The 27878-nt window shown below is 39.9% G+C and overlaps 1 protein-coding gene across 1 annotated transcript in view; it reads left to right on the top strand.

Moving 5' to 3' along the window:
* The first annotated feature begins 10658 nt into the window (after positions 1-10658).
* Positions 10659-27878, top strand: part of LOC126418983 (DNA-directed RNA polymerases I, II, and III subunit RPABC2) — a 77309-nt gene continuing 60089 nt past the window's right edge. The window contains exon 1 of the mRNA XM_050086031.1: positions 10659-10786. Within this exon, the coding sequence (XP_049941988.1) occupies positions 10758-10786 (29 nt within the window). The 5' untranslated portion in view covers positions 10659-10757. The remainder of the gene's footprint in view (positions 10787-27878) is intronic.

Consider the following 27878-nt stretch of genomic DNA (forward strand, 5'->3'; position numbering starts at 1 on the left):
CTCCAACTACTGTGTCAATGTCATTGGCACTCTGGCAATACCATAAACCCAGAGAAGTGTTTATTAAGCAAATACAGTGTGAATGTTTTGGGTTTCAGCATGTCTGCTTTGGGCACTGCACCAACTTCAGAAACAAACATTCAAAGAACAGAGAAGATTTGTGGGAATGATCAATTACTACCACAGACATTCCACAAAGTCAGCTGAAATCTGGGCTCCACTGATGGACCTATTGAAAGGGAACTATACATTAGGTCGAAGAAATGAAAAATGGGCACCACAACTACCAAAAATTTTCAAGAAGGTATATTTGGCTCATGCCACTGAGCTCACCCGTTCCAAGGTGTGATGCACATATGGTGTTAATGGTGGAAGCTAGCCCATTAGTGTGCTGCTACAACAGTTAGTCAGTGGCAAGTGGCAGCCCTTGGCATTTTGTTTGTAGTTACAATGACATAGTAGAAATGGATTGTCATTGGCTGGGAACTTTATGCTATCTGCACTGCCATTCAACATTTCAAAGGCTCCATAGAAGGGAAACATTTTACAGTGTTTACTGACCGTGTGCCCTTGATGGATCTTTTTTATCAAGGTAATAGAACACAGTTGCCCCAGCAATGTAGGCGAGCAGAGTATATATATAACAATTCACAACTGACATATGGCGTATCAGTGGCAGCAGCAATGTGGTTGGGGATTAACCTTTGTGCTGCTGCATGAGCATAACTCTTGGCAACAACTTGCAGTGGAACAAGAAACTGATAGCAATTCCAAATGGCTGCACTAAGATGGTGCACACAGCCTCAATCTGTCACCAGCCTGTGTGCATGAGCTCAGAACTTCTTTTTAGTGTGACAAATCGTCACATAGCGTACAGCAGTGTCCATATCAAAGAAATACTGGTATATTGTCTTTGATGCTTTTCACAATGTGAGACATCCTAGCATGCAGGCTACCATGACGCTTATTGCGAAGAAAGGTGTGTGGCCAGGAATGAAAAGAGATTGCTGCTGTTGAGTGCAATCTTGCTAATCCAATACTGATTGACATGTGTCAGCACTTTTGGGAACCTTTCATATGTGGATGGCTCACTTCATGCATTTTGTTGGCATACCCAGTTCATTGCCTGCACATAACTACATACTGACTGTGGCTGACAGATTCAAACATTGGCTGGCAGCCTTCCAAATATCAAACATGGCAAAAGAAACAGTTGCACAGTCCTTAGTGACAGGCTGAACTGCAATATTTGGTGTGACACAAGGACTGAGGAAGGCAGTTTGAATCTCTGCTTTTTCATGAGCATTTACATCTGTGTGGCTGTACACAATTAAGAACCATCAGCTATGCTCCCCCAAAAATGGGATGATAGAAAGGTTTCAAGAACCCTTAATGCAGTCTTTGTCGAGAACTAGACAAACACACTACTGTTGGTTCTCTTGGGTCTACGAACTGTGGTTAAGGATGAACAAGGGTGTTCAGCAGTCCAAGTGGTTTACAGCAAAAAATTACGGCTGCCAACCACTTGGTATTTCTGCAAAACCGATGCAGTTCCCAACATATGAGAAGACAGCGACCTTCAATTAGAGCTACAACACAGAATGGCTCAGCTTCTATATCTACATCTACATCTATACACTGCAAACCACTGTGAAGTGCATGATAAAGGTGAAGTGCATGACAAAGGATATGTCCCATTGTTCCAGTTATTAGGGTTTCTTCCCGTTCCATTCATGCATGTAGTGTGGGAAGAACGACTGTTTGAATGCCTCTGTGTATGCAGTAATTATTCTAGTTTTATCCTCACAATGCCCATGTGAGTGATACATAGGGGGCTAATGCCAATCTTTGAACCACTTTGAAATCTTATCAATATCTGACTGAGTACTTAAGCAGCTTCTTTCAGACAGTAGTTCATTATAGAAAGCTGCATCATCTGCAAAATGTCTGAGGTTACTTTTCTTCCTGTTCCATTCATGTATGTAGCATGGGAAGAATGATTGTTTGAATGCCTCTGTGCATGCAGTAATTAAGCTAATCTTATCCTCACGATTCCTGTGTGACTGATATGTAAGGGGGTTGTAGTACATCCCTAGAGTAATCATTTAAAGCTGCTTCTTGTAACTTTGTTAACAGACATTCTCAGGATAGTTTACATCTGTCTTCAAGAGTCTGCCATTTAAGTTCCTTCAGCATCTCTGTGACACTCTTCCATGGATTAAACAATCCCGTGACCATTCGTGCTGCCCTTCTCTGTATATGTTCAATATCTCCTGTTAGTCCTATCTGGTAGGGGTTGCACACACTTGAGCAGTATTCTAGGATGGGTGGCACAAGTGATTTGTAAGCAATTTCTTTTGTAGATTGACTTCACTTCCCTAGTACTCTACCAATAAACCAAAGTATGCCACCTGCTTTACCCATGACTGAACCTATGTGATCATTCCACTTCATATCCCTACAAAGTGTTACGTCCAGGTACTTGTATGAGTTGGCCGATTCCAATAGTGACTCATTGATATTATAGTCATAGGATACTACAGTTTTTCATTTTGTGAAGTCCACAATTTTACATTAATGAACATTTAGAGCAAGTTGCCATGTTGAAATTTTATCAACATCTGACAATATTTATACAGCTTCTCTCAGATAGTACTTCATTATACAGGGTGTACATAAAGTCCGGGAACAGTTTCAATTATTTATTGCACAAGAACTAAACACTGTACAGATGTCATACATATTGCATTTTGAAGAGAAACTCTGAAAGTTTTATTTGCAAACATTCAATATGCGAACCATGAGTGACCTGGCAAACGTCAATATGGTAATCAAATTCTTGTCATACCTGTCCCAGCATGGCATCATTGACTGTGGCAGTCGCTTCCTGTATTCTCTCCTGGAGCTCTGCAACATCACTTGGTAGAGGTGGTACATACACCAGATTTTTAATGTTTCCCCACAGAAAAAAGTCACACAGAGTGAGATCTGGTGATTGGGGAGGCCATTTCATGAAACAGTTGTCCCCTTTAGTAAGCACGGCTGATCTATCGATGCAGCAGTTCCGTGTTCAGGTACCCACAAACTTCACGATGAAAATGGGGTGAAGCACCATCCCATTGAAAAATGAATGGAGAGTCCAATTGCATTTGATAGATCAGCCATTGTTGCAACAAGTCCATGTAGGAATATCCAGTGACAATGCTCTCAGTGAAGAAGAATGGCCCGTACAGTTTTCGACGTGACAAGGCACAAAAAACATTTACCTTTGGGGAATCACACTCAAATTCAATGCATTCGTGTGGATGCTTTGTACCCTAGATTCGACAATTATGCCTGTTCACTTTCCCATTAATGTGAAAAGTGGCTTCGTTGCTAAAAATTAAGTGATCAACAATGCCATCCACAACCTCATTCAATTGTTGCAACTGCGAACAAAACTCAAAACACTTGTCTTTGTTATCATCATTGAGCTTCTGCACTAGCTCCAAGTTGAATGGTTTCATAGACAGCTTCTGACATAGGACTTTCCATGCTGTCATTGGAGACATTTTGAGTTCACGGGATGCATGACGCACTGATTTCTTTGGACTCCTTATGAATGTCTCTCATACGCGCTACACATTCACTTCAATCACACTGCAACGTCCGCTTCTCTTTGCCGGGCACAGGCAACCCGTCGTAACGAATTTGTTGTGCCAGTGGTAAATGGCTTTTCTTGTTGGTGGCTTCTTACCGTACTTGGTTCTAAACATCCATTGAACAGATATAGCACACTTGTCTTTGTCAAACTCCAACACACAGAAAGCTCGCTCCACAACTGAACTCGCCATGTTTGTGGCCAGCACTGACTATTGGCAAATTACAGAACTACGCTGTGACGCTATACATGAAACAATGTTTGCTCGTTGTGCATTAAATAATTGAAAGTGTTCCCAGGCTTTATGTACACCCCGTAGATAACTGCATCATCTGCAAAAAGCCTGATTTTACTGTTAACATTGTCTGAAAGGTCATCAATAAACAACACGGACAGCAAGGGTCCCAACATACACCTGATGATGACTCTCCATCCAAGATAACATGCTCTGTCCTCCCTCCCAAGAAGTCCTCAATCCAGTCACAAATTTCACTTTATACTCCATATGATCATACTTTTGACAGTAAGCATAGGTGCGGTACTGAGTCAAATGCTTTTTGGAAATCAAAAAACACTGCATTTACCTGGTTGCCTTGATCCAAAGCTTTCAGTATGTCATGTGAGAAAAGTGCAGTTTGGACTTTGCATGATCGATGCTTTTGAAAACCATCTGACAATGGCTCTCCATCCAAGATAACATGCTGTGTCCTCCCTACCAAAAGCCAATGCAGTCACCAAATTCACTTGATACCCCACATGATTGTAATTTTCACAATAAGTGTAGGTGTGTTACTGAGTCAAATGCTTTTCGAAAATCGGAAAATACTGCATCTACTTGACTGCCTTGATCCAAAGCTTTCAGTATGTCATATGAGAAAAGTGTGAGTTGGTTTTCAGGCTGTTGGAATCCATGCTGGTTGGCACTGGGGGGAAGGGGGGGGGTGGGATCATTTTGTTTAAGGGGATACGGAATCGGATTTTGGGTTAAAAAATCGAATTTTTTTTTATTGGCGTATTATATTCTGCCATGTTTCCTCTTTAAAATGACGTATCATACATAGCTCTACTACAATTATAACTATTTTATTTTTATATATTTGTGAGATCGGGTATTGCGCTTTAGTTATACACGTCTCTCGTGGTTGACCATGAACTTTTTGGCAGTACCTTTAAAGTGACATGAATTCAAATATCCCGGTTTCCAGCGACTATTTATACACTAGTTGCCCGAAAATGTTTCTCTCTGGTTTCCTCAAGTTACTCTTTGACTTTGTGGCGGGACTGTTTTGTAAACAGTGTGATATAAGAAAGTAGTTGTTGTTGAGTTATTTCGTATTTAGTGCTTCATTTTTCGCAGTGAAAATGCCTAGAGCTAAAGCAAAAGTATTTAAAAAGCGTGTGAACTGGCAAAAGAAAAAAAATAATGATTCATTAGCAAAGCAAAGCAGTTCATCATCATCACTGTTGGAAAATGTGAATCCACTTATTACTGATTTGCCGAACGAACTTACACCAAATGAAAACAGTGCTTCTCATAAAAAACTAAGAGATTTGGAAGAGAAATATAATTTACTTGATAGAGGGAATGAAGTTTTTGAACTCATTGATACGAATATATTGTGTGAAGCTCTTGAAAACAGTTTGTGCTGCAAAAAATGTCATGGAAACGTTTCTCTGAAAGTAGAATCCCATGTTGGCCTGGCTGCCCAGTTTAATTTAATATGCAGTGTTTGTACATACAGCTGTAAGTTTCCAAGTTCGGTTTCAGTAACTGTAAATAATGGATACAAGAAAACTGAACTTTATAGTGTAAATATTAGGTTAGTTTATGGATTGCGAGCAATTGGTAAGGGCAAAGCAGCTGGTGATATGCTATGTGGTGTTCTAAATCTTCCAAGTGCACCTTCAAAGTTTGAAGCTTACAATTATGTACTAGGATCTGCAGTTGAAGATGTAGCACAGAAGTCAATGCAGGTTGCTGTGGAAGAAGCAGTGGAAGAAAATGACGGCAGTCGTGACCTCACAGTGGCGTTTGATGGCACGTGGCAGAAAAGGGGCCACACCTCCAACAATGGTGTTGTAACAGCAACTAGTGTTGATACTGGCAAGGTTATTGATGTTGCAATAATGTCTAAATACTGTAGGTGCACAGGCAGGCTGAAAAATGAACACAGTGATGACTGTATTGCTAATTATTATGGTAGTAGTGGTGGCATGGAGGTTGCTGGGGTGAAGAAAATTTTTCATCGCTCTTCACAGTGGTATAATGTTCGCTGTGTCAAATATCTGGGAGATGGTGACTCTAAAGCATTCAAAGAAGTTTTGGAAAGCAAACCATATGGGAACAGTGTAAATATAAGCAAACTTGAATGTATAGGACATGTGCAGAAGAGAATGGGTGCCAGGCTGAGAAGGTTAAAATCAGTTATGAAAGGGAAAAAACTAGATGATGGGAAAACCTTGGATGGCAGAGGAAGATTGACTGATTCCATAATAGACCACATTCAGAACTGCTATGGCCTTGCAATCAGGCAAAATACAGGCAATCTTGAAGAAATGAGGAGAGCTATATGGGCTTTATATTTCCACACCGCATCCACGGATGAGCATCCACAACATGGTTTGTGCCCCAAAGGTGAAAGCAGCTGGTGTAAATACAATAGGGGACTAACAACAGGAGAGAAATACATTCACCACCACAGTCTACCATCAGCCATCATGGCAGAAATAAAGCCCATTTTCAGAGATCTGGCTGACAGAAGTCTTCTGATGAAATGTCTTCACGGAAAAACGCAGAACCCCAACGAGTGCTTGAATAGTGTGATATGGCATCGTCTCCCAAAAACAGTGTTTGTCGGAATTAATACACTACATTTTGGTGTGTATGATGCTGTGGCAACCTTCAATCTTGGAAATATAACTAAATGCCAGGTCCTTCAAAAGTTGGGTGTGTGTGTTGGTTCCCGTACGGTACGTGCTATGTTCTTTTTAGATCAGCACAGACTAAGGCATGCTGATAATATAATCAAGACATTAGTGAAAAAAGCAAGACAGGTGCAGAGGGGTGCCAAAAGAAGACTTGAAGATGATTATGAAGACTGTGAAGGGGGTATTAGCTACGGATCAGGAATGTTTTAATCTTCTTTCTCCGTTTCCCGTAAGTTTACTTTTTACTTCATCTAGGAACATTATCTCAGGTACTGGTCAACCTAGAAGTCTGAAATTTTTATGTCGTAGTGACATAGGTCCCTATTACATACTGAAACAACGATTTTTTAATTACTTGATTTACAAAAGACTTAGGGGTGATAGTCTAGTAAAAAGCGATGGAAAAAATTTACTTAAAAATAAATGTACAATATCTCTGTAAGAAAATACTTTGACAATAAACTGTTGTTTCAGTATTGTTGTAACATATGAATGCACATACAGTAAAATTTTTACCTCTCTGTCTCCAGTAGTTTGTGAGAAAATGTTCCCTATAGTAGGCATATATTAACATTGCGGGGATAGGTGATTCCGTATCCCCTTAAGATACCTCATCATGTTTAAGCTCAGAAAATGTTCTAATGTTCTACAACAAGTCGACTTGAAGGATAATGGACGGTAGTTTTGTGGCTCACTTATACTACCCCTCTTGTAGAGGGTGGGACATGCTGCTGTTTTCCAAGAACTGGATATGGTTTTTTGTTAGAGGGATTTATGATAGATTATAGTTAGAAGAGGGACTAACTCAGCCACAAATTCATCATAAAATCTGACAGGTATTCCATTCAGGCCTGGAGCTTTGTTCAGTTTTAACGGTTTCAGCTATCTCTCAACACCACTGACACTAATACTTATTGCATTCATCTTTTCAGAGGTACAAAGATTAAATTGGGGCAATTCTCTTGCATTTTCCTTTATAAAGGAATGTTTCAAAATGAAGTTAAGCATTTCAGCTTTTGCTGTGCTACACTCAATTTCAGTTCCTGTCTCATTCATTCAGGACTGAACACTAACTTTGGTGCCACTAACAGCCCTTACATGCAACCAGATCTTTGGGTTTTGTGAAATATCATTTGATAATATGCTGCTACGGTAGTCATTGAATGCTCTCTTGACAGCCATTTATGATTTCATTCATCTTCTCTTTTTCTGTAGCCCTACTCTTTGTTTTGAACTTATTATGCAGTGATCTCTGTTTCCTTAGAAGTTTCTGTACAGTGACTCTGCACTACTGTTTTACTAGGTACATATCTATCCAGTGTATGGTCAACTATTCATTTAAACTTGAGCTACAGTTTGTCCACATTCCCCTGCCCTGTGCTTAAAGTTTCAAATTCGCCCTTGAGAAATGACACTAATGATTTTTTATCTCGTTTACTGAACGTAAATGTCTTTGTGCTTGTTTCAGTTGTGCTTTGGTAATCTTTGTTGCCACAACCACATCATGATCACTGATACCAGTCGACATAAAAGTTTTCTGGCTATGATACCGCATCATATTGTATAAAACAACTGTTGGAGAAAACCAACGTTTCGACCTTCTAGGACGTCTACAGGTGCGTTGTAACTATGCAGTGTCTCTTATATTTTGTAATTACTGTTCACTGCGCATGGCATTAAGCCATAATTTTAAAAAGATAGTTCATTTCATTGGTCACTTACGGAAGAAAGAGAGGAAACATGCACAGTGAACAGTAATAACAAAATATAAGGGATATTACATAGCTAGAACGCACCACTAGACCCAAAAGGAGGCCACTGCAACAGTGGCCGAAACGTTGGTTTTTTTGAACAGTAGTTTTATCCAATATGACGTTGTACCATACCCAGAAAACTTTTATGTTGGCTGACTCTCCCTGCAGAAGCCTAAGCAATTATATCACTGATACCAGTTTCGATGTGGACGTCTTCAAATTTTCAATTTTCCAAGCCAAAACATTTTTGGCTTCGGCCAAAATTGCCATAACTAAATAGAGAGAAGCCTAGTTTGATCCATAAGTATGTGTGCGCCTTGTCACATCTGGGCCTATGTTGACATTATAAGGCCCGCAAAATGACTGCCATATTCAGTTCCGTATAAGGTACTTGATTAGTGCAATAACAAGTTCACCATTGATTGGCCTGGAAAACAGGAAACAGTCTTGATGGAATTATTGAAACAGGCGCCACAGCATCAGACCACCCCGACAGCATTTGTGACTTCACATATGCAGGCTACACCTGAGTTAACAGCGAAACAGAAAGACTCTGCGACCTCTTTGCAAACGTGGCATTACCCCACCACCTGCGCTTCCAGCTGTAGCCATCAGTGGTGGCACAACGGTAAGTTATCGGCTATCTGCGAGACAAGGACAAGTTAACTTAATCCATGTGATTGTTATTTTGTTTCTCTCTCTTCATTTACTATTTTTCGCGTTCTCTGTATGTGTTGTAAGCTGTTCGTTGTAAAAGGTGTTTTTATAAGGAAAATAAAACTGTGTTTTCTGGATCAGTATGGGTTTATGTTAGGATTACCTCTCACATACTTTACTACCGTGAAATTCTGTAACTACGTATATACGTTTTGATGCCGTTTTATTACACTGAAAGTGGCCATCACATCTTTTATTACACTGAAAGTGGTCATCGTACCCTGTCAGCCTTATGTCTTCGATTATGCGAGCTTATCAAGCACTCGAGCGTAAGATATGAGACAGCAAAAGGCTACGACCAGATGAAAAAAAAAAAAAAAAGTTCTCAATAACATACTCCCGCCTCCCGCCCTATGATCTTGTCAGGCGCTTCATCAGTGAAATCCTGCACAATTTCATAATTATTTGCATAACATTTTGTATACAATTTGCTAGAGTTGCAGTTTTTACTCTTTTAGAAAATCGTATATTTACTTTCAAAACAGTGAAATACCGGTACATTAAATATTTGTTTCGAGCGATTTCCTTCCTCTCCTTGACGATATGGCTTGCACTGTATACATTTGCGCCGTTGACTGGATGATAGCCCTGTAAACACGTCTTTCTGCTGCCATGCTCCCCATCACCTTTTAAATGTTGAGTCTAACTTCATGCGAAAATGGATTGTAATCTTTTTCCATCACAAATGACTGAAATTAAGTGCATACAAAAGTAGATGGATTCGAAATTTGCACAGGATTTATTTTTGTTTCTTTTACACCACATTTTATCACCGTTGTTCTCCGCAAAAGTAAAGCCGCTTCACAGAAACACTTGGTGTGAGAACAGGTGATACTGTTGCTTGTCATTCATCCATCAAAAATGGACTTTTTGCTCGGTGGTCACGAGAGGAGACGGCTACGTGGCAGCACATGGTTTCATTCTCGATTCTCTCTTATTAATGATAGCAGTAAAAACGCTGCTTCACTGCGTGGACAATCCACCAGCTGTTTAAAAAAGTTTTCTCGAGTCCGTGAACCAGAGGATTTTTTATATGTATCTTTTATGCCCAAATGTTTAGGCTTATACTTGTACTTCACGGAAATGCAAAATTGTCTATTCGACGGAAAAAATGAAATTATCGTATGGCAGTATTGCCCACGAGAATATGCAATTAGACGGCTATTAATGACAAGGAAAGTGAAAATTCAATGAAATCGGAAACATCTTGGAAGAAAATATTTCCGCGGATAACAAAGGATTAATATTGCATATAATATTTTGAAAAAAATGGATTTCAAATGTAGGATAAGAATGACCTTAAAACATTTCGTTGCGTTTAACATGTCTTGTGACATGAGATTATGTACAATATATTTTGTGCAAGACTATATTCGTGTTCAACTAAGTTTTCTAAAACAGAAAATGAATTATCGCTGAGTGAGGCTAGTAGAGAAATTACTCGAACAATTCATTCATTCACTAAACAAGTGGACGAAATATGCGGCAATACTTACCGTAATAATTTTTTCCTCCATCATAATGATGCTGCTTTTCCGTTAACTTTCTGTTTCGCCGGTAATTATTTTCCTTAAATATATACGTTGTCGAGACTGCTATTATTTACCGACTTCAGTTATCTATGCCCAAAGAATACATTTAGTTGTAACTTCGCGTTGTTTCTATTTTCTCAACTTTGTTGATTGTTCACGCTTGTTGGTGTATAACTAGTTGCTAGCATGGCTGATGAGGAGTATGAGGGAGATGAGTAAGTTAAAACAAAATTATTTCTGAATGAATCTGCGTGAAAGATTGTGAAGTTTTGCTCGCAGGTCGAGTGAGAGAGAAACGTAACGGATTAAAAACATTTCGTGAAATCATGTAGTCAATGGTATTCATGAATCAATTATAAGTTGATTCAGCATCGAACAGTCATTATGAATTGTGATTAGCTCATTGATTTTATACAAATAACGCGAATGTTTTCTTAATCATCGATACGATGGTTCGTTTTTTAAACATTTTATGCAGCCACACACTGCCTCTGAAACAGTGCTTGAGTGTTTTCATTTATGCACACATCGTGTGATAAATACGTGTTCCTTACAACTTCGCATGTTGCTTGACCTATAATTCGCACTATAAATCCTATGGCATGTAGTTTCAGACATAGAATTATTATACTTTTTGAGGGCTAACAATGGAAGTTTAAGTAGATCAATTTGTCTGCATTAATTTTCTTCTTCAGTCTTGCGTGTAAAGTGAGCAACTGACGAGATTAGAAGCCGAGCTGCTGTGAAGTCCTGTTACTAAACGAACTATATTGTGTAGAAACTTTTAGGTACAATGAAGTAAACAAATGTAACAGTAATTGGAGTTGAATCAGTCACACCTGGAAGCGCACATGTTATCTCCAGGATCATTGTTGTCTGTCAGATCATTGACAAGATTTGTCGGTCTCTCTCTCTGTTTGCACATTGATATGATGTAAATCAGAGTGCTGCATCTATGGACGAGCAGGGAGGCCCAATGAACTATAAGAGATATATGTATTATTCATTTTGATGTTCTTCAACTACTCTGGTTACTGTGTTAAATTTTGCACTTAATCTTACATCTGACTTTTGTAGTTAAATTCCTCAAGACATTGATAGTACGCAAAGACATGCATTTGTTTCCATCTCAAAGTGGGGGCCATGGGCCAATTTCATTCTGGTATTCAAACACTATCACCATGCTAAGTGGCAGACCATTCTTAAGAGATATATGCAAAATCTGCAAACCTGAGGGGTGTCAGCTTTTATATGAGAATATTTATCGATCTTTGGGTCATTTTCTACAGTGATAAAAGATAAGTTGGGTCTTAAGTTGTGTACAGTGCACAGAATGCTTATAATTGCATGGCAACAATTTCATATGTCTTAATTATATACAAAAATGGTCAGTAATTCTGATGTCCATGCTGGTGTTGTAGAGTATTATAATGTTGTGCTGACTTGATCGGATTAGATTCAAGTTTCCATTTTAATCAGTCCATGTCGAAGGGTGCATTTGCTGGCAGATCTAAATACGCTGTCATAACACTCGTCTATTAAATAAGATTAACAAAGTATCTCTTAACTACCTTCCTCTTTCCCTGAATGCAGTAGTTTCAAAAGTTTTTGAAAATGTCGCCTCTGGTGGAATTCTATCAAACTTATTTTAACTGGCCATAGCTTTTTAACTGGGTCATTCCATATCAAATCACCCAATAAAAAATAAATTTTACACCCACCTCCTTAGATTTTCATGAAATTTGGCTCAAATGGTTCTAATACCATCCTGACAACACCTGCAATTTTTTTTTTGCTGTATCTCTTACAGTTTTTTTTATAAATTTTTAAAGTTTTTATGTTTTGCGTTTTCTGAACCTTCGGAAATGGTCAATTTAATTTGTATTCAAAACTTTAAATTTGCTTATCTTAAAAACTCTTTTAGATAACATCTTGAATTTTTGCAGCAAGTTTATTTATTATACGTATTTGAAGATAAAAATGATGCTATTAAAATATATTAATATTTTCTATGAAAAAAATATATATATGTATTTTTTTTCTTTTTTTTTTTAACGGATGTTTTGTTTTATAAGAATTGCAATATCTAGAGTCTCAGACCTGATAGAATGCTCAAATTTGTTTTAATTTACTCTTAAACATATAGGCTACTTGATAAAACAAAAATAATGATGGCTTTTTAACATGTTTATTAATTATAGTAGATTACATTAGAATTATGTACGAAGATAGTTTACTTACGACACTTATGTATAACCCAACTGATTGCTTGAAACATTGAATTTTTTGAGTAATTTTGTCTTTTTAATAAACATTAATGCTGATTCAAACTGTTTTTCCACTTCATCCAAGAGCTTTCAGTTCTTTTGATAAAACATTAATGCTGATTCAAACTGTTTTTCCACTTCATCCAAGAGCTTTCAGTTCTTTTGATACAGTCTTTTTTGAAGTAATACATTCTCCCAGTGCCGCTTGATTGAGGTGCGCCTACTACACAGACTATGTGCTCCAAAGGCACTATGCAGGAATCTTCTCTTTCAGGCCAATAAAATGATGCAGCTGGTCCTGAAGGATGTAGAAATAGAATTTCTGCATCTTCTTCATCATTGAATATTGTTTTTACCAGTCCAAAGTACCAGTTACCATCATAATTTGCAACCACATAGCTATTTACGGATGGTTCAACACGAACCCAATCAGAAGAAGAATGGAAAGAAAAGACTAAGGAGGGTTTTACACTATCTGTAGTCTTTCTAATTTCAAGGTTGTTTGTTGGAAGTGGTTTGAAGTTATGAAAACTTCATGTTCCAGGAATGGTTCGGGTTGCTGAAAACCGTTTTTCTAGTTTTAACCGTAGCAAATCAGCTTCTTTTTTGTCAATAAAGTGAAAATGAATGTTTTCAATATTTTTTTCACAAAACTTGTACACATCAATTGCTGTCATTATTAGTTCTTCATCTGAAAGCTGTAGACTGGCTTTCCTTAAAATTCTTTTAATAGTTCCTCCTAGGCCATCACAAATTGACTTCCCATGACTTGTTGCAAAAAAAAGAGTGTTGGGCCTTCAAATTAAAGTCTCTCAAGTGTTCAGTCAAATTTTTAAAACTGTTTCTATTTTTGTACTGCCCAGCACAACCATCTGTAAAGTAGTGAACTGAATCAATGTCAGTATGATGTAATGACAGCCACTTTGTAATTTGTTTTTGTACAAAGTTAACAAAACCAGTGTCATGTTCTTGGTCGTCACTAATAAAACAGTGGTTGGAAACAAAAACATTGTTTTCCTCATTTCTTAGTAAAACTCCAACTGGGTGTAGAATACAACCACCTCTATTCCAGTGGTAACTTTGGATCTCATTTTGTATAACAAAGGAATAATTTTCACTGAAATCCATCACAATAATTGCTGTTTTGGGTGGTGGGTCTTCTTTCAATCTTTTAAAGGCTGCTGATTGGGATTTTGCTATAAACGAGTGCGGGGTGAGCTTTTCCAATGACCTAACCAATAAAGAAATGTAGTCTTCAACACTGATAGACTGTTTGATCATTTCTGCCCTGTCTGTGTTAACCCACTGACTGATTACAATTTCTTCTTCTAAATCATAATCTTCACTTAGTTTTTCAGTTAAGTACTCAGTTAGTGCAGTATTTCCAGGACAGCTGTCGCAATGATGTAGCATGCAGTTTTGGTTTTCCGTGTTGCACACAAGCATCTTAATTAGGTCTTTATAAGATTCTTCAATTTTCACAGCATCCAGTAATAGTTTAACATTCTGGTGGATACTGCATACACATACAGAGTGTGTGCCTGCAGCACCAGCGAGGATACACCATTTAGGTCTCAAGAAACGAAATTTTGAAAATCCTACTTCTACCTCGGGATTCTCCCATTTGAAAGAATAATAGAGTTCTCTCAAGTTACACAAAATGAGTCTTTTTTGCATGTACACATTTTTTGAACACTTACTTTGTCTTTTGTTCCAGGTAGCACTCTGGAACTTTCATCCTTTTCATAAAAATCTGTTACAAGTCTTACTGTATTTTCAGAAAGAGTTTTACCTTTTTTTGGACCAGGAGTTTCCAAAATACCCTTTTCAGATTTTAGCCTTCTAGCTTATCGCACCATGTACTCACTTACATTAAATTCTTTCATCACTTTATTTCGAGTCCAAGAATCTGGAGCCAAGGTCAGAATCTGGATTTTTCTAGACCTCCCAACAGATGAAATCTTCTCTTTCATAAGAGAAATCATTACATCAAAATCCTTTGCTTTCTCAACCACACTTTTATCTTCTTCGTCATCATCAGAACTTGGTGCATCATATTTTAATGCTTTTGAAACCGCCTTTTTTGCAGTCTTTTCAATACTGCTAACCTTCCTTTTAAAATAAGACCCTTTACTTTGTTCTGACAAGCCATGAAGCTTTATCGGTGTTAAACCTAAATAATCAAGAGCAATGTTTGTTTGTACGAGGGATTCATTTCTGGATTCCAGTGATTCTAATTCAACCATGACTTCATCATCTGTTTCACTTTCATTGACTTCAACTCTTAATTTTTCCTCACAAAAGTTACGGCATGTTGAGCAAAGCTTTTGTCCAGGTTTTATGCTAATATTTTTTGTCAGTAATTGTTTAGAAAGATCCAAGCCTACACTTCTCAACGATTTTTTGATGGGCTTTTTGTGTTTTTTTAGTGGTATACACATGTTGTTTGATACTTTTCAAAAACATTTAAAAAGTAGTAGCTGTGGTGTGAACATATATTCTTAAATTCACACAGATTAATTCCAGATCGTAAGTGGATCAAATCTTTTTCTTCCTCACTCAATTCTGATACCGATTGTAACTTTTTTGAAGGTGTGTAGGTTGTTTGGATACAGTCAGATTTTTTAAATAACCCTACACTACAGGTTTGAATATCTGACATACTGATTTCACTTTTGGTCTGATTACTGTTCTGGTTACTTTTATAGGATATTGGAAAAGAATCTCTGTAAACTAAGTAACAGTACTTAATGAGAGTTCGAATAAACTTAATAAAATACTATCCAAGCACTATTTAACACTGTAATAATTTTTTACTTCAAAACACAGGAGTAACAATACAAAATCCAAGTGTACATTGTTACTCCAAGAAGACAAAAACTTATTTTCGGTGTCTAAGTCACTTGGTATTTTTTATTTTTAAAATATAATTAATATTATTTTAAAAATTAGATAACTATTAAACAGGTTAAAAAGCCAACATAATTTTTCTTTTATCTAATAGCCTATACAATTAAGAATATTCTAAAACAAATTAGAGCTTTCTATCAGGTCTGAGACTCTAGATATTGCAGTTTTTGTAAAACTAAACATCCGTTAGATTTTTTTTCATTCGGAAGAATTTAATATATCTTTATGGTAATTTTTTTTTAACAGTTAGATATAATACACAAACGTATTCCTAAATTTCGTACTGATATCTTGAGTATTCTTTAATATAAAAATTTTTTTAGTTGTGAGAACACGTTTGAGTTATGGTTTCCGATTGCTGAAACAACGCCAAATCTAAAAACTTTAAAAATTTATAAAAAAAACTATAAGAGATAGAGCAAAAAAATTTTACAAGTGCTTTCAGGATGATAAAAGAAGTAATTGTACCAAGTTTCATCAAAATCTGACATGGTTGGTGTCATGGCCTGGGTGACTTGACATGGAATGACCCAACTATATTAAAGTTTGGCTTCTTAGAAGGATTCACCACACAGAATCCAATAAAAAGTATCTTAAACGAATTACAAGCAGAACCAAACAAGAGAAATTATCCTGTTGGTAAATTTTGTGACTTTGTGAATGCCTGTGTTGGCTCCTGAAATAGTGCTTTGTAACATAAAATGCTGGTAGTGTCTCGTTGATAGACTGACACAGGCAACTAACTTCAGAATGGGGAAACATAGCCTGGGGCATCCCAAAAGAAAGCTGAAATACTAAATTCAGTTTTCCGAAATGGTTTCACAACGGATGATCTTAATATTATCCCGTGTTTCAAACATCGCATGAACGCTGAAATGCCAGGTATTGAGATAAGGGATTGTGGAATAGAAAAGCAGTTCTACACTTTCTTAGTTGTGGAAAGGCATATGGAGCAGGTGAGATATTTGGTAGGTTCTACAGAGATTACTGACCAAGGGACCGCAGTAGATTACCGAGCAAGGGGCCACATTTGTTTTATCACGCTGGACTTCGTTCCAGATTTAGGTTTTTGATAATTTCCCTAAATTGCTCTGGACAAATGCTGGGATGGTTCATTTGAAAAGGTGCGGCAGAGTCCCTTTTAATTCTGAAGGTATTGATGTTTTGTCTCTCTGAACACCACGTAACCACAGGGATGGAGAAGTTAAATTTAAGGGATTACAGATTAGCATCTTATTCATGTAGAGTGTTATTGAAAAAGAAGGCATTGCAACTTATATAAAAACTGGACACAAAGTCAAAAATATTGAAACAAATAGTTTTTGTGTAGATCAGATCCTTGAAGCATGTGCTTGTGAGTTGCTACTGCAATATACTTGTATAGAAATTGTAACAATCTACAGATCCCCTCAAGGTAACTTTCAGCTATTCATGAAAAATCTTGAGGCAATATTGAGCTACCTGTCAGACAGAAAGAAGCACTTGCCCGTGAAAGGCAAAGGTCCCGAGTTCGAGTCTCAGTCCGGCACACAGTTTTAATCTGCCAGGAAGTTTCATATCAGCGCACACTCCGCTGTAGAGTGAAAATCTCGTTCTAGAAACATCCCCCAGGCTGTGGCTAAGCCATGTCTCCGCAATATCCTTTCTTTTAGGAGTGCTAGTTCTGCAATCTCATTCTAGATGCACTTAGTGGTTTGTGGTGATTTTAATGTACATTTCTTATAAAAGATACGGATAAGAAAAATGAGCTAGAATCTTTGTTTGGTTGTTTCAATCTGGGGGTCGACAGAAGCGTCCGATCCAACGCGTCGGCTTTGACCCGTGACGTAAGGGTGTTGTCGTGTCTGACGTCATGACGGTGCGGAGTTTGGTTTGAGTGTGGCTGTCTCCAGTTCTGTTTTATCTTATTTTATTTACTTTTCTGATCTGTTCGTTCTATCTCGTGAGATATTTTTTTTAAATTTAAAAACATTTATTACTTATTTTAATTATCTGTATCCTCGAATTTCTGTTTTAGTTTATTATATTTATCTTTCTGATCTGTTCGTTCTATCCCGTGAGATTTTTTTTTTTTTTTTTAAAAAGACAAAAATAATAATCAGCTACTGAAGCATCTTTATCTTCTATGGGTTGCAGGGGTTACGACCCCTGGGGAGGTGGGTGGGTATTCATGCATGGCTGTCTTCACTTACACGTTGTAGCTACGCAAGGCGTCTAAATTTGTTTATATTTAGTTTGCCCCCCACCCAAAACACCCCATTTCCCGCGATTGTCCCGTTAGTGTCATTAGGCTTCTTGTGGAAAGTGTGTGTGTTTGTTTTTGTTTCCGCCATATTTGTGACGTCATGGGTCAAAGCAGACGGGTGGGATCGGACGCTTCCATATTTCCCAATCTAGTATCTGTTGTAAATTTTCCAACTTGTGTGCACCAGGATAGTAGGTCACTTATCGATAATATTTTCATAGACAGTGCTCAGACAGAAATAATTAATGTGTACACAGTTGTTAATGGGCTATCTGATCATGATGCACAGTTAATGGATAACACATATAGCACCTTACAGGATTCAGGCAGGTTCATACAAGGCAGGGAGGCTATTAATGCGAACAGGATACAGAGCTTTAAGTGCAGCCTAGAAGAGGCAGAATGGGATGAAGTATACACAGAAAATGATGCTGATGCCAAATTCAATTTATTCCAGTGTAAATTTGTCTCAGTATTTGAGAGCTGCTTTCCTGAAATGATATCCAAAAAAGCCATTACAAAGTCAAGTAAGCCATGGGTTATTAAGGGAATTAAGATATCATGTAAGAGGAAGAGGGAAATATATGGACAGGCGAGAATAAGTCAGTATCTGATGTTACTTGCTCACTACAAAAGATGCTGTAATATTTTAAGGAAAGTCATTAAGAAGTCGAGATGCTTGCATGTTCTGACAGAAATTAATAATGCGGATAATAAGATTAAAGCTATATGGACTATTGTCAAATGGGAGACGGGTCAGCCTGACAGTGCGCTGCATACCATAGCAATAAAGCTAAATGATAATGTTGTGAGTGATAATTCACAAGTTGCAAGTATTTTTAACAATAACTTTCTGAATGTAGCAGCAAAAATAGGGTTAAAGGGCTCAGTTGAAAAAGCAAAAAAATATGTTAAAAATGTCATTCCCCAGGACTTTAGGCCTTTAGAAATAGCACCAACATCCCCCACTGAAATTAAGGGAATTATAAATATACTGAAAACAGAGCTCATGTGGTGTTGATGGAGTCTCTAATGGAATTTTGAAGTGTTGTTCTAGTTTAATAAGTGGAGTCCTTAGCGATATATGTAATGCTTCGCTGGCACAGGAAATTTTTCCAGACAGATAGAAATAAGGCAATTGTCAAGCCTCTTCATAAGAAAGGGGACAAGAGTGACTTAAATAATTGTAGACCAATCTCATTGCCGACTTCATTTTCTAAAATATTTGGAAAAGTCATGTATTCAAGAGTAGTCTCACATTTAAGTGAAAATAATTTACTCAGCATATCACAGCTTGGATTCCAGAAGGGTTACTCTACTGAGAATGCTATCAACACATTTACCCACCAAATATTACAAGCTCAAAATAACAAATTATCGCCAGTTGGTATTTTTTGTGATCTCTCCCAGGCATTTGATTGTGTGGATCATGTCACACACTTAGAAAAACTCAGGTTTTATGGAATTGAAGGCTATACACACAGCTGGTTTGAATCATACTTAATGAACAGAAATCAAAAAGTTGTGCTGAGTAGCACAAATAATGTTGTGAGGGTGGTAAATTCTAATGAATGGGGAGTTACCACAAAGGAAGTCCCACAGGGTTCAATTTTAGGTCCTCTGCTGATCCTTATTCATGTGAATGACCTCCCACTTAAAGTTCAGCAAGCGGAACTAGTACATTCTGCAGATGACACGAGTGTTATAATAAATTCCATTCCAGCAAAAGCAGCTGAAGATATTGTTAAGGATGACTTTCAGAGAATTATTAAGTGGTTCGCAGAAAATGGACTCTCCCTTAATTTTGAAAAAAAAAAACAAACTTGCTATGTCCAGTTCTCTAGACCGAATAGTCATACCGACAATTGATGTAGCATATGAACAGGGCTCAGTTAACAGGGTAGATTTCTCCAAATTTTTGGGTGTTCACATTGATGACAACTTGAACTGGAAGGAGCATATTACTGAGCTACTCAAACAACTAAGTTCACCTTCTTTAGCTCTTCATATAATTGCTAGTCTTGGTAATAAACAGATCAGCCTTCCACTCAATAATGTCTTACGGAATAGTTTTCTAGGGTAACTCACCACTTAGACATAAAGTGTTGATTGCACAAAAGAAGGCACTGGCAATAATTAGTTGTGTTCACCCAAGGACACCATGTTGGCACCTTTTCAAGGAGTTAGCTATTTTAACTGCACCATCAGAGTACATATATTCACTAAAGAAATTTGTTACAAATAATCCATCTCAATTCGCGAAGAACAGTGATGTTCATATGTACAACACTAGAGGGAAAAATGACCTTTCCTATCTGTTATTGAAGCTGTCAGTTGCTCAAAAAGGAGTACATTATTCAGCAACAAAAATCTTTGATCATTTGCCCAACAACGTAAAGTGTCTGACAGGTAACAGATCAAATTTTAAATCTAGCTTAAAATCATTTCTTTTGGACAACTCTTTCTACTCCATGGGCAAGTTTCTGTTTCAGAAATGGTAAAAAAAATTGTACCTCTAAATGTAGTTGCATGTGTAGAACAAAAGATTTCGGTAATATTTATATTAGCACTATTGAAATGAAAGGATTGTATGGCATTTATTGGCCGGCATATCCCCTTCGGGGTTCGACCGCCGTATTGCAAGTCTTTTTAGGTGACGCCACTTCAGCGACTTCCGTGTCGATGATGATGACGACGACGACGACGACGACGACGACGACTACTACTACTACTACTACTACGACGACGACGACGACGACGACGACTACTACTACTACTACTACTACTACGACGACGACGACGACGACGACTACTACTACTACTACTACTACTACTACTCCCTACTACTACTACTACTACTACTACTACTACTACCTATAATCACTTAACTTCGATACCTTTCCACACACAGCAGCATCATCAGCAAACAACTGCAGGTTGCTGCCCACCCTGTCTACTGAGTCATTTATGTGTATAGAGAACAACAGCGGTCCTGTCACACTTCCCTGGGACACTCCTAATTATGACAGAGTCTCTGATGAACGTTCACCATCATGGACAACATACCGGGTTCTATTACTTAAGAAGTCTTAAAGCCACTCACATAACTGTTATCTTGTTTCGTATGCGCATACCGTCGTTAACAGCCTACAGTGGGGCACCATGTAAAATCCTTTCTGGAAATCTATAAATATGGAATCTGCCTGTTGCCCTTCATCTGTAGTTCGCAGTCTAACATATGAGTAAAAGGCAACCTGTGTTTCACATGAGCAGTGCTTTCCAAAATCATGCTGATTCATGGACATAATCTTGTCAGTCTCAAAAAAGTGTATTTTATTAAAACTGAGAATATATTCAAGGATTCTGCAGCAAACCAAAGTTAGGGATATGGAGCTGTAATTTTGGGGGTCCATTCTCTTACCTGTCTTATATGCTGAAGCCACTTGTGCTTTTTCCCAGTTGCTTGGGTTTTTTGTGCTGGGTAAGAGATTCACAATAAATGCAAGTTAGCTAAGAGGCCAGTGTTGTAGAGTACTCTTCGTAAAACTTAATTTGGATTCCATCTGGATCTGGTATTTTATTTGTTTTCAAATCTTTCAGTTGTTGCTAAGCGAGCTGCTCAGAAAATGTGTTCAAAAGTATTTCGCATGACTGTCTGTCTGTACCTCCCACCATCCCCCAATGAAACCATAGACATCTCAGTCTACACATAGTAGCTTAAAGTCACCTCCAGCTTGTATTGCATGATCTGGGTATTTCTGCACTACTGACTATACACTTTCTTTGAATGAATCTAGAACTGTCACAGCAGAGTCGTACTTCCAGTAAAAATATCCAACAATTATCTTGATTTCACCTTCCCATGTTATACGTGACCAGATAACTTCACTGTCACACTCGGCTGTGACTTTGATAGAGACAATATTTTTGTTATCTCCAACAAACGTCCCGTGCTCCAGTGACCTGTAATATGTCTTTATGATATACTTTTCAAGATTCACTAAATATCTTGGAGCTTTCCACTTTGGGTCCCAAGAATAATTTGAGCGCGAGAACTTTCCTGGATGGCAGTAAATTCAGGACCTTTATTACGAATACTTCGACAGTTTACTGATAAAATTTTGACAGTTGGAGTGTCTTTACTCTGAATGCCACCTGACTTCCCGTACTACATATCGACTGGTGAATGTTCTTCAGAGCACCTCAAACTACTGGCCTGCCCCAAAAAATCCTCATGTGCACTCCACAAGTACCCTTCTGCCCGAGTGGCTGCTTCGTTTGTGTAGTGCACCCCTAATATATCAAGGGGAGTCCTACAAATCCCCACATGATAACACAAGTCTAGAAATCTGCAGCCAAGACCGTCACAGAGACCCACCATTCGGCTTTTTGCCAAAGGACCCTGATCAACTCTGCGAACAACGTTGCAAATTGCGAGCTCTGCTTGCACTCCAGACATGAGACCAGCAGTCTTCACTATCTCCAGCAGCACCTTTATGAACTGAGGATGTCCTTGTAACCCATTCGACAGGCGTCGTTAGTGCCGACGTAAGTCACAACTTGCAGGCAACGGCACCCTGCACACTCAGTAGTGGCAGGCAAGCCTGCCTCCGCATCTCGGATGAAGTCCCCGGCTGCTGTTACTGAGTGCACATTGGCTTTCTGTCCAACCCTGAACATAAGGGGCTCCATAATGTGCATAATATTGGACCTCCTGATAACTAGTGGACCTCTACTCCCCCTGTGCCTGTTCAGACCCTTCTGAAAGAGCAGCCACATTTCCACTCTGAGCATGAATGTTTGGAGCCAGGCAGCCCTCTGCTTTGAGCTACGCGAACGAATTACCACCCTTCACTCAACCTTCTGTGAGAGTGGATACAACATGTCAGGTACACTAGGATGTGCCTCCGAAGCAGAGCCCTGGTCAAAACAAGCAATAACTGAGGTGTCCCATGTGATGCATCAGAATCCCTGACACCACTATACCCTGAGGCAGCAGCCTGAAAATGACTGGCTGAAGCCAAAATCACATTCAGCTCTTTGCGAACTGCAGCCAGCTGATTCTGCATCTGCACACAGCATGCACACATCCTAACCATCCTAACAAGACTAACTGAAGCAGATGTCAGTGTTAGATTCATAGGAAGAATCTTAAGGAAATGTAATTCATCCATGGAGGAAATGCTAACAAACTACTTGCTCATTAATCTAGAATCCCACCCCCAGTGGGCTTGCCACTCTTAGGTGGGTTCATGCTTGGCTACCACGGGGTCCCAGCCTATGCAGCTTCTTTTCCCTTCCATGCTGCATGTCTATCCTCTTGCTGTTCTTTTTCCCCTCCCTTGGGGAACATGTCTGGACTGTTTTTGGAAATGTATTCTGCATTTTTGTTAGTCAGTACCAGAATGCTCTCCACTGTTTTTCATTCCTTTTTTTTTTCTTTCTCCATTCACGTAATCCTATCATTACTCTGCTTCGGCATTTGAGTTCTTCTTTTTCTCCTTCCTCCCTCTGTGTTCCTGAAGGCCACCCCACACACCTGATGCATAACAGGTGACAGGGTAATGTGTAATTCCCAGCCCTGGATTGACAGGAATGGTCTGCACGTACCCCCTGGTCCAAGCCAGGCCCAAGGAGGGGTGATTGCTTGAGCTGCTACATTCTGAAATTCCTGATTGGTCCCTCTTGTCAGGTGTTCGGGATGTCGTGTAAACAATCACCTAAGGTGAGTGCGACACCTTCTGAAGGGGGCCACCAGGTGGATGGAGTGCGCGATCGGAGACGCTTACAGTCTTGGGGGATTTTCTCACAATCAGCCAATCATCTTCACAGTCAGCAGCTACAAAGTGTAAACAACATAAGGCTAACAATTCAAAGACCATCCCACCAGCTGCACCATGGTTCCTTGTGGTTTCACATACTGAAGACAGTCAGTTCTTTGCTACTGTCAATCTGTTTATTATTCAGAAAGATGGCGATTCAATTGCTGGCCCTGTGAAATCCTGCTCTCGTTTACACAGTGCCACTTTGCTTTTGGAGACTACTTCAGATTCTCAAGCACAGCAGCTACTTGCAGCTTCACTTCTGCATGGCTGACCTGTTCGTGTCGAGGGCCATTGAACGCTGAATTCTTCCTGTGGTGTTATTTACATTAGACTGCTCGATGTTCTGACTGAGGCAGAAATCCAAAAGTACCTCTGATCAGGATGTCATAGTAGTCCATCGGGTAATGAAAAAAGCATATGCTCCTTATGCCCACATATACTATTTTTCTCACTTTTGATAGAGTGGTTTTTCCATCAAAGATCAAAGCAGGTTATGAAGTTATCACAGTCAGACTATATATTCTGAATCTGTTGCACTGCCACCAGTGTCGTCATTCCGCAAATGTGTGGCTTGTGGTAGGGATGCTCACGAGAGTGATAGAACGTTCGCCTGCTTCTTCAAGCTGCATCAACTGCAATGGCGATCATGCCGCCCCCTCCTGCGAGTGTCTCGTGTATCTCGATGGGTGAGCTGCCCAGGAGATCTGGGTGAAGAAAAAGTGTCTTACTCGGTCGCTCGCAAGTTGTTGGCTAGTCGGAAATACTGTGAGATGATATATCCACACAGACATGTGACCTCAAATTTAGCATGGCGGTTGTGGAATGGCACAGCGTCGCAGTAGCGTCCCTGTCTCCTCCTCCACCTCTGCAACACACCACCAAACTTTCTCATTGCAGGACGAAGTCACCAGTTGCACAACTGCAGTCAGAAAGACAGAAGGTACTCCCACAAAGACTTCCTATGTCCTTCCAGTCAACTAACATCTGAGTCTTACTCTGCCAACTGGAAAGGCTCAAAGAAGTCAAACAAAGGCAAAAGGTATTCTCCTCCGCCAGCTCGAAGATCCTCTTCGACTGTGTCACACCGTGATAACCTCGCCTGGCTGACTTCTGTGTTGCCAGTGTGCACCAGACACCACCAACCGTTTTTCTGCCCTGGACTCTGCAGGCTGGCAGAAGGAGAGTGCTCATACTTCGGTAGACCTCATGGAGCAGGATCCTCCTGCCTCTGTGACCTGCAGCAGCGAGTCTTCAAAGGCTGGCACTCAGCAGTTGGTGAGGTGATACACCTTCATTTTTTTTCCTCATTGTGGCTGTGGAACATTTGTAGTCTTCAATCCAACAAAGAGGATTTACGGCTGCTCTTAGAATCACAGGGTCCACTTGTTTTCTGCCTTCAGGAAACAAAATTGCATCATCATGACCGCTTTGAGCTCTTACATTTCTTCTTGGTCAGTGTTGACCTCCCCCCACCCCCACCCCCACACCCCCACCCCCACTCCCCTGAGGACGTGAGGGTCATTATGCTCATACAGGGCGATGTTCATAGTCAGCTGATCTCCCTGACTACCCACCTTCAAACTGTTGCAGTTCACCTTTTCCTTCTGCACTTGATCTTTCCCTTTGTACCATTTACATCCTCGTGTCATTCAGTGTCACCAGGCCAGACTACTTGCAGCTTGTTGGGCAGCTGCCTCACTCCTTCCTGCTGCTTGGTGACTTTAATGTGCATCATGCCCTTTGGAGTTCTCCCAGAACCTGTCCTAGAGGTGCCCTCTTGGCTGACCTTCTCACAGGAGCACCCATATTCCTTTCAGACTCCACACACACCTACCCTGTTTGGACCTGTTCTTCTGCACTGCCCAGCTTGCCCATTGTCTCGAGTGGTCCTTTTTCTCTGACACATACTTGAACGACCATTTCCCGTATGCTATCTATTTGCTGACTCCTACCCCACCTACGTGCACACCCAAACAGCAGCTTACTAAGGCCGACTGGAGGCCTTACTCCTCCCTGGCGACCTTCAATGAACAACATTTCCCCAGTGTGATGACTGGATGGAATATCTTACAAATGTTATCCTTACTGCCGCTGAACGTTCAGTTTTTCACATTTCAACTTTATCATGCCATGTCCTGGTCTCTTGGTGGACTGAGGCTTACCATGATGCAATTCACACACGGAGATATGCTCTCCAAGTTTTTAACCGTCATCGTATGATGGCAAACTGCAGTCATTATAAATAGGTTGCGTGCACAGTGACGTCACATTCTTCGGGATAGAAAAACGGCTATCTGGATTTCATTCGCTAGTTTTTCTAACAGTTCCACTCCCTCTTCCATTGTGTGAGCCATCCCCTGACGGCTCTCTGGGACCAAGATCCATTCCCCAATTTCCGCCCTGTAGTAGCACACAATGTCGTTGTGGACCCAATTGCTATCTCCAATACCTTGAGCCGCCATTCTGCAGACATTTCAAGCTTCTCCCGCTGCCTTCCTCTGTCGGAAACGAAGTGAGGCGGCTCTGGCAATACCCTTCTCTTCTCAGTATCGTGAGTGCTACCATGGTGCCTATACTATGAGGGAGCTAAATCGTGCTCTCACTTCATCCTGATCCTCCACCCCAGGGCCAGACGCTTTCACATTCAGATGTTACAACACCTTTCTCTTGTGTTCAAACACTTTATGCTTCATACGTACCACGCATCTGGCCAGAGGGCAAGTTTTGCAGACTCTGGTGTGAAGCCACTGTCGTACTCATACCTAAGCCCAGTAAGGACAAACACCTTCCTTCTAGCTACTGCCCCATTTCTCTAAACAACTGTGTTTGGAAGGTGGTGTAATGTTAAGATTCATGCCTGGCTGGTATGGTGGCTCGAGACTTGCCGTTTATTAACCACTGGACGATCATTTCCTTGAGAAATTTTTAAAAGACAGAGTTTTCAAGGTACGTATGTGTTCTCCCTTGTTGGACACATTTATCCAGAAAATGGTGTGCCTCAGTTTCCTGTCCTGAGTGTCATCGTCTTTGCTGTCGCCATTGATCCTATAATGACCTGACTCCTGCCATGCACTCTGGCTCCATTTTCGTTGACGATTTAGCCATCTATTGCAGTTCTCCGTGAACCTGTCTCATTGAACGGCGTCTTCAGCAATGTCTCAAGCGTCATTACTCGCGGAACATTGACAATGGCTTTCATTTTTCCACTGACAGAACCGTTTGCATGAATCTTGGGTGGTGCAGTTGGTTTCTTCCTCTGTCTTTACATCTTGGATCTGTTGCTCTTCCGTTCATTGAAACTACAAAATTCTTGGGGCTGATGCTCAATAGGAAACTTTATTGGTCCTTCAACGTCTTATCTGACAGCCCACTGTACAAGGTCCCTCAATATCCTACGTGTCCTCAGTGGTACTTCCTGGGGAACACTCCTCTGTTTGTACTGGTCCCTTGTCTGTTCAAAACTAAACTATGGGTGTTTCATTTATGAATTTGCAGGTCCGTCCCTCTTACATTGTCTCAATACTATCCACCATCATGGCACCCGTTTAGCGACTGGCGCATTTTACACTAGCACGGTTGAGAGTCTGTATGCAGAAGCTGCTGAATTACCGCTGTCCTACCACTGTGACTTTCTCCTCAGCAGATATGCATGCTGTTTGTTTGCCATGCGTGGCCACCTATCGTATGCCTTCTCCCTCAATGAATCCTTTGATCACCAGTTAGGGGTGTGTCCCTCTTCTGGTACCTCCTGGTGTTCGCTTTTGGCTCATGCTCCGGAAGGTTAACTTCATGCTACCTGCAACTTTCACTGCGCGTGTAAACCCTTCACCACCTTGGCTTCGTGCAGTGGCCCATGTTCACCTTGGCCTTCATTCGCTTCCCAAGGACACTACTCCAGCCTCGCTCAATCGCCATAAGTTTCACTACCTTTGCATGGAACTTCGCAATAATACCTTTGTGTACACTGATGGTTCTCGGACTAAGCGTGGTGTCGGGTGTGCCTTCGTCATTGGCACCAACTTCTTTTGGTATTGGCTTTCGGAACACTGCTTAATATTAC

This window comes from Schistocerca serialis, chromosome 9 (assembly GCF_023864345.2).
Source record: "Schistocerca serialis cubense isolate TAMUIC-IGC-003099 chromosome 9, iqSchSeri2.2, whole genome shotgun sequence".
Lineage (NCBI taxonomy): Eukaryota > Metazoa > Arthropoda > Insecta > Orthoptera > Acrididae > Schistocerca > Schistocerca serialis.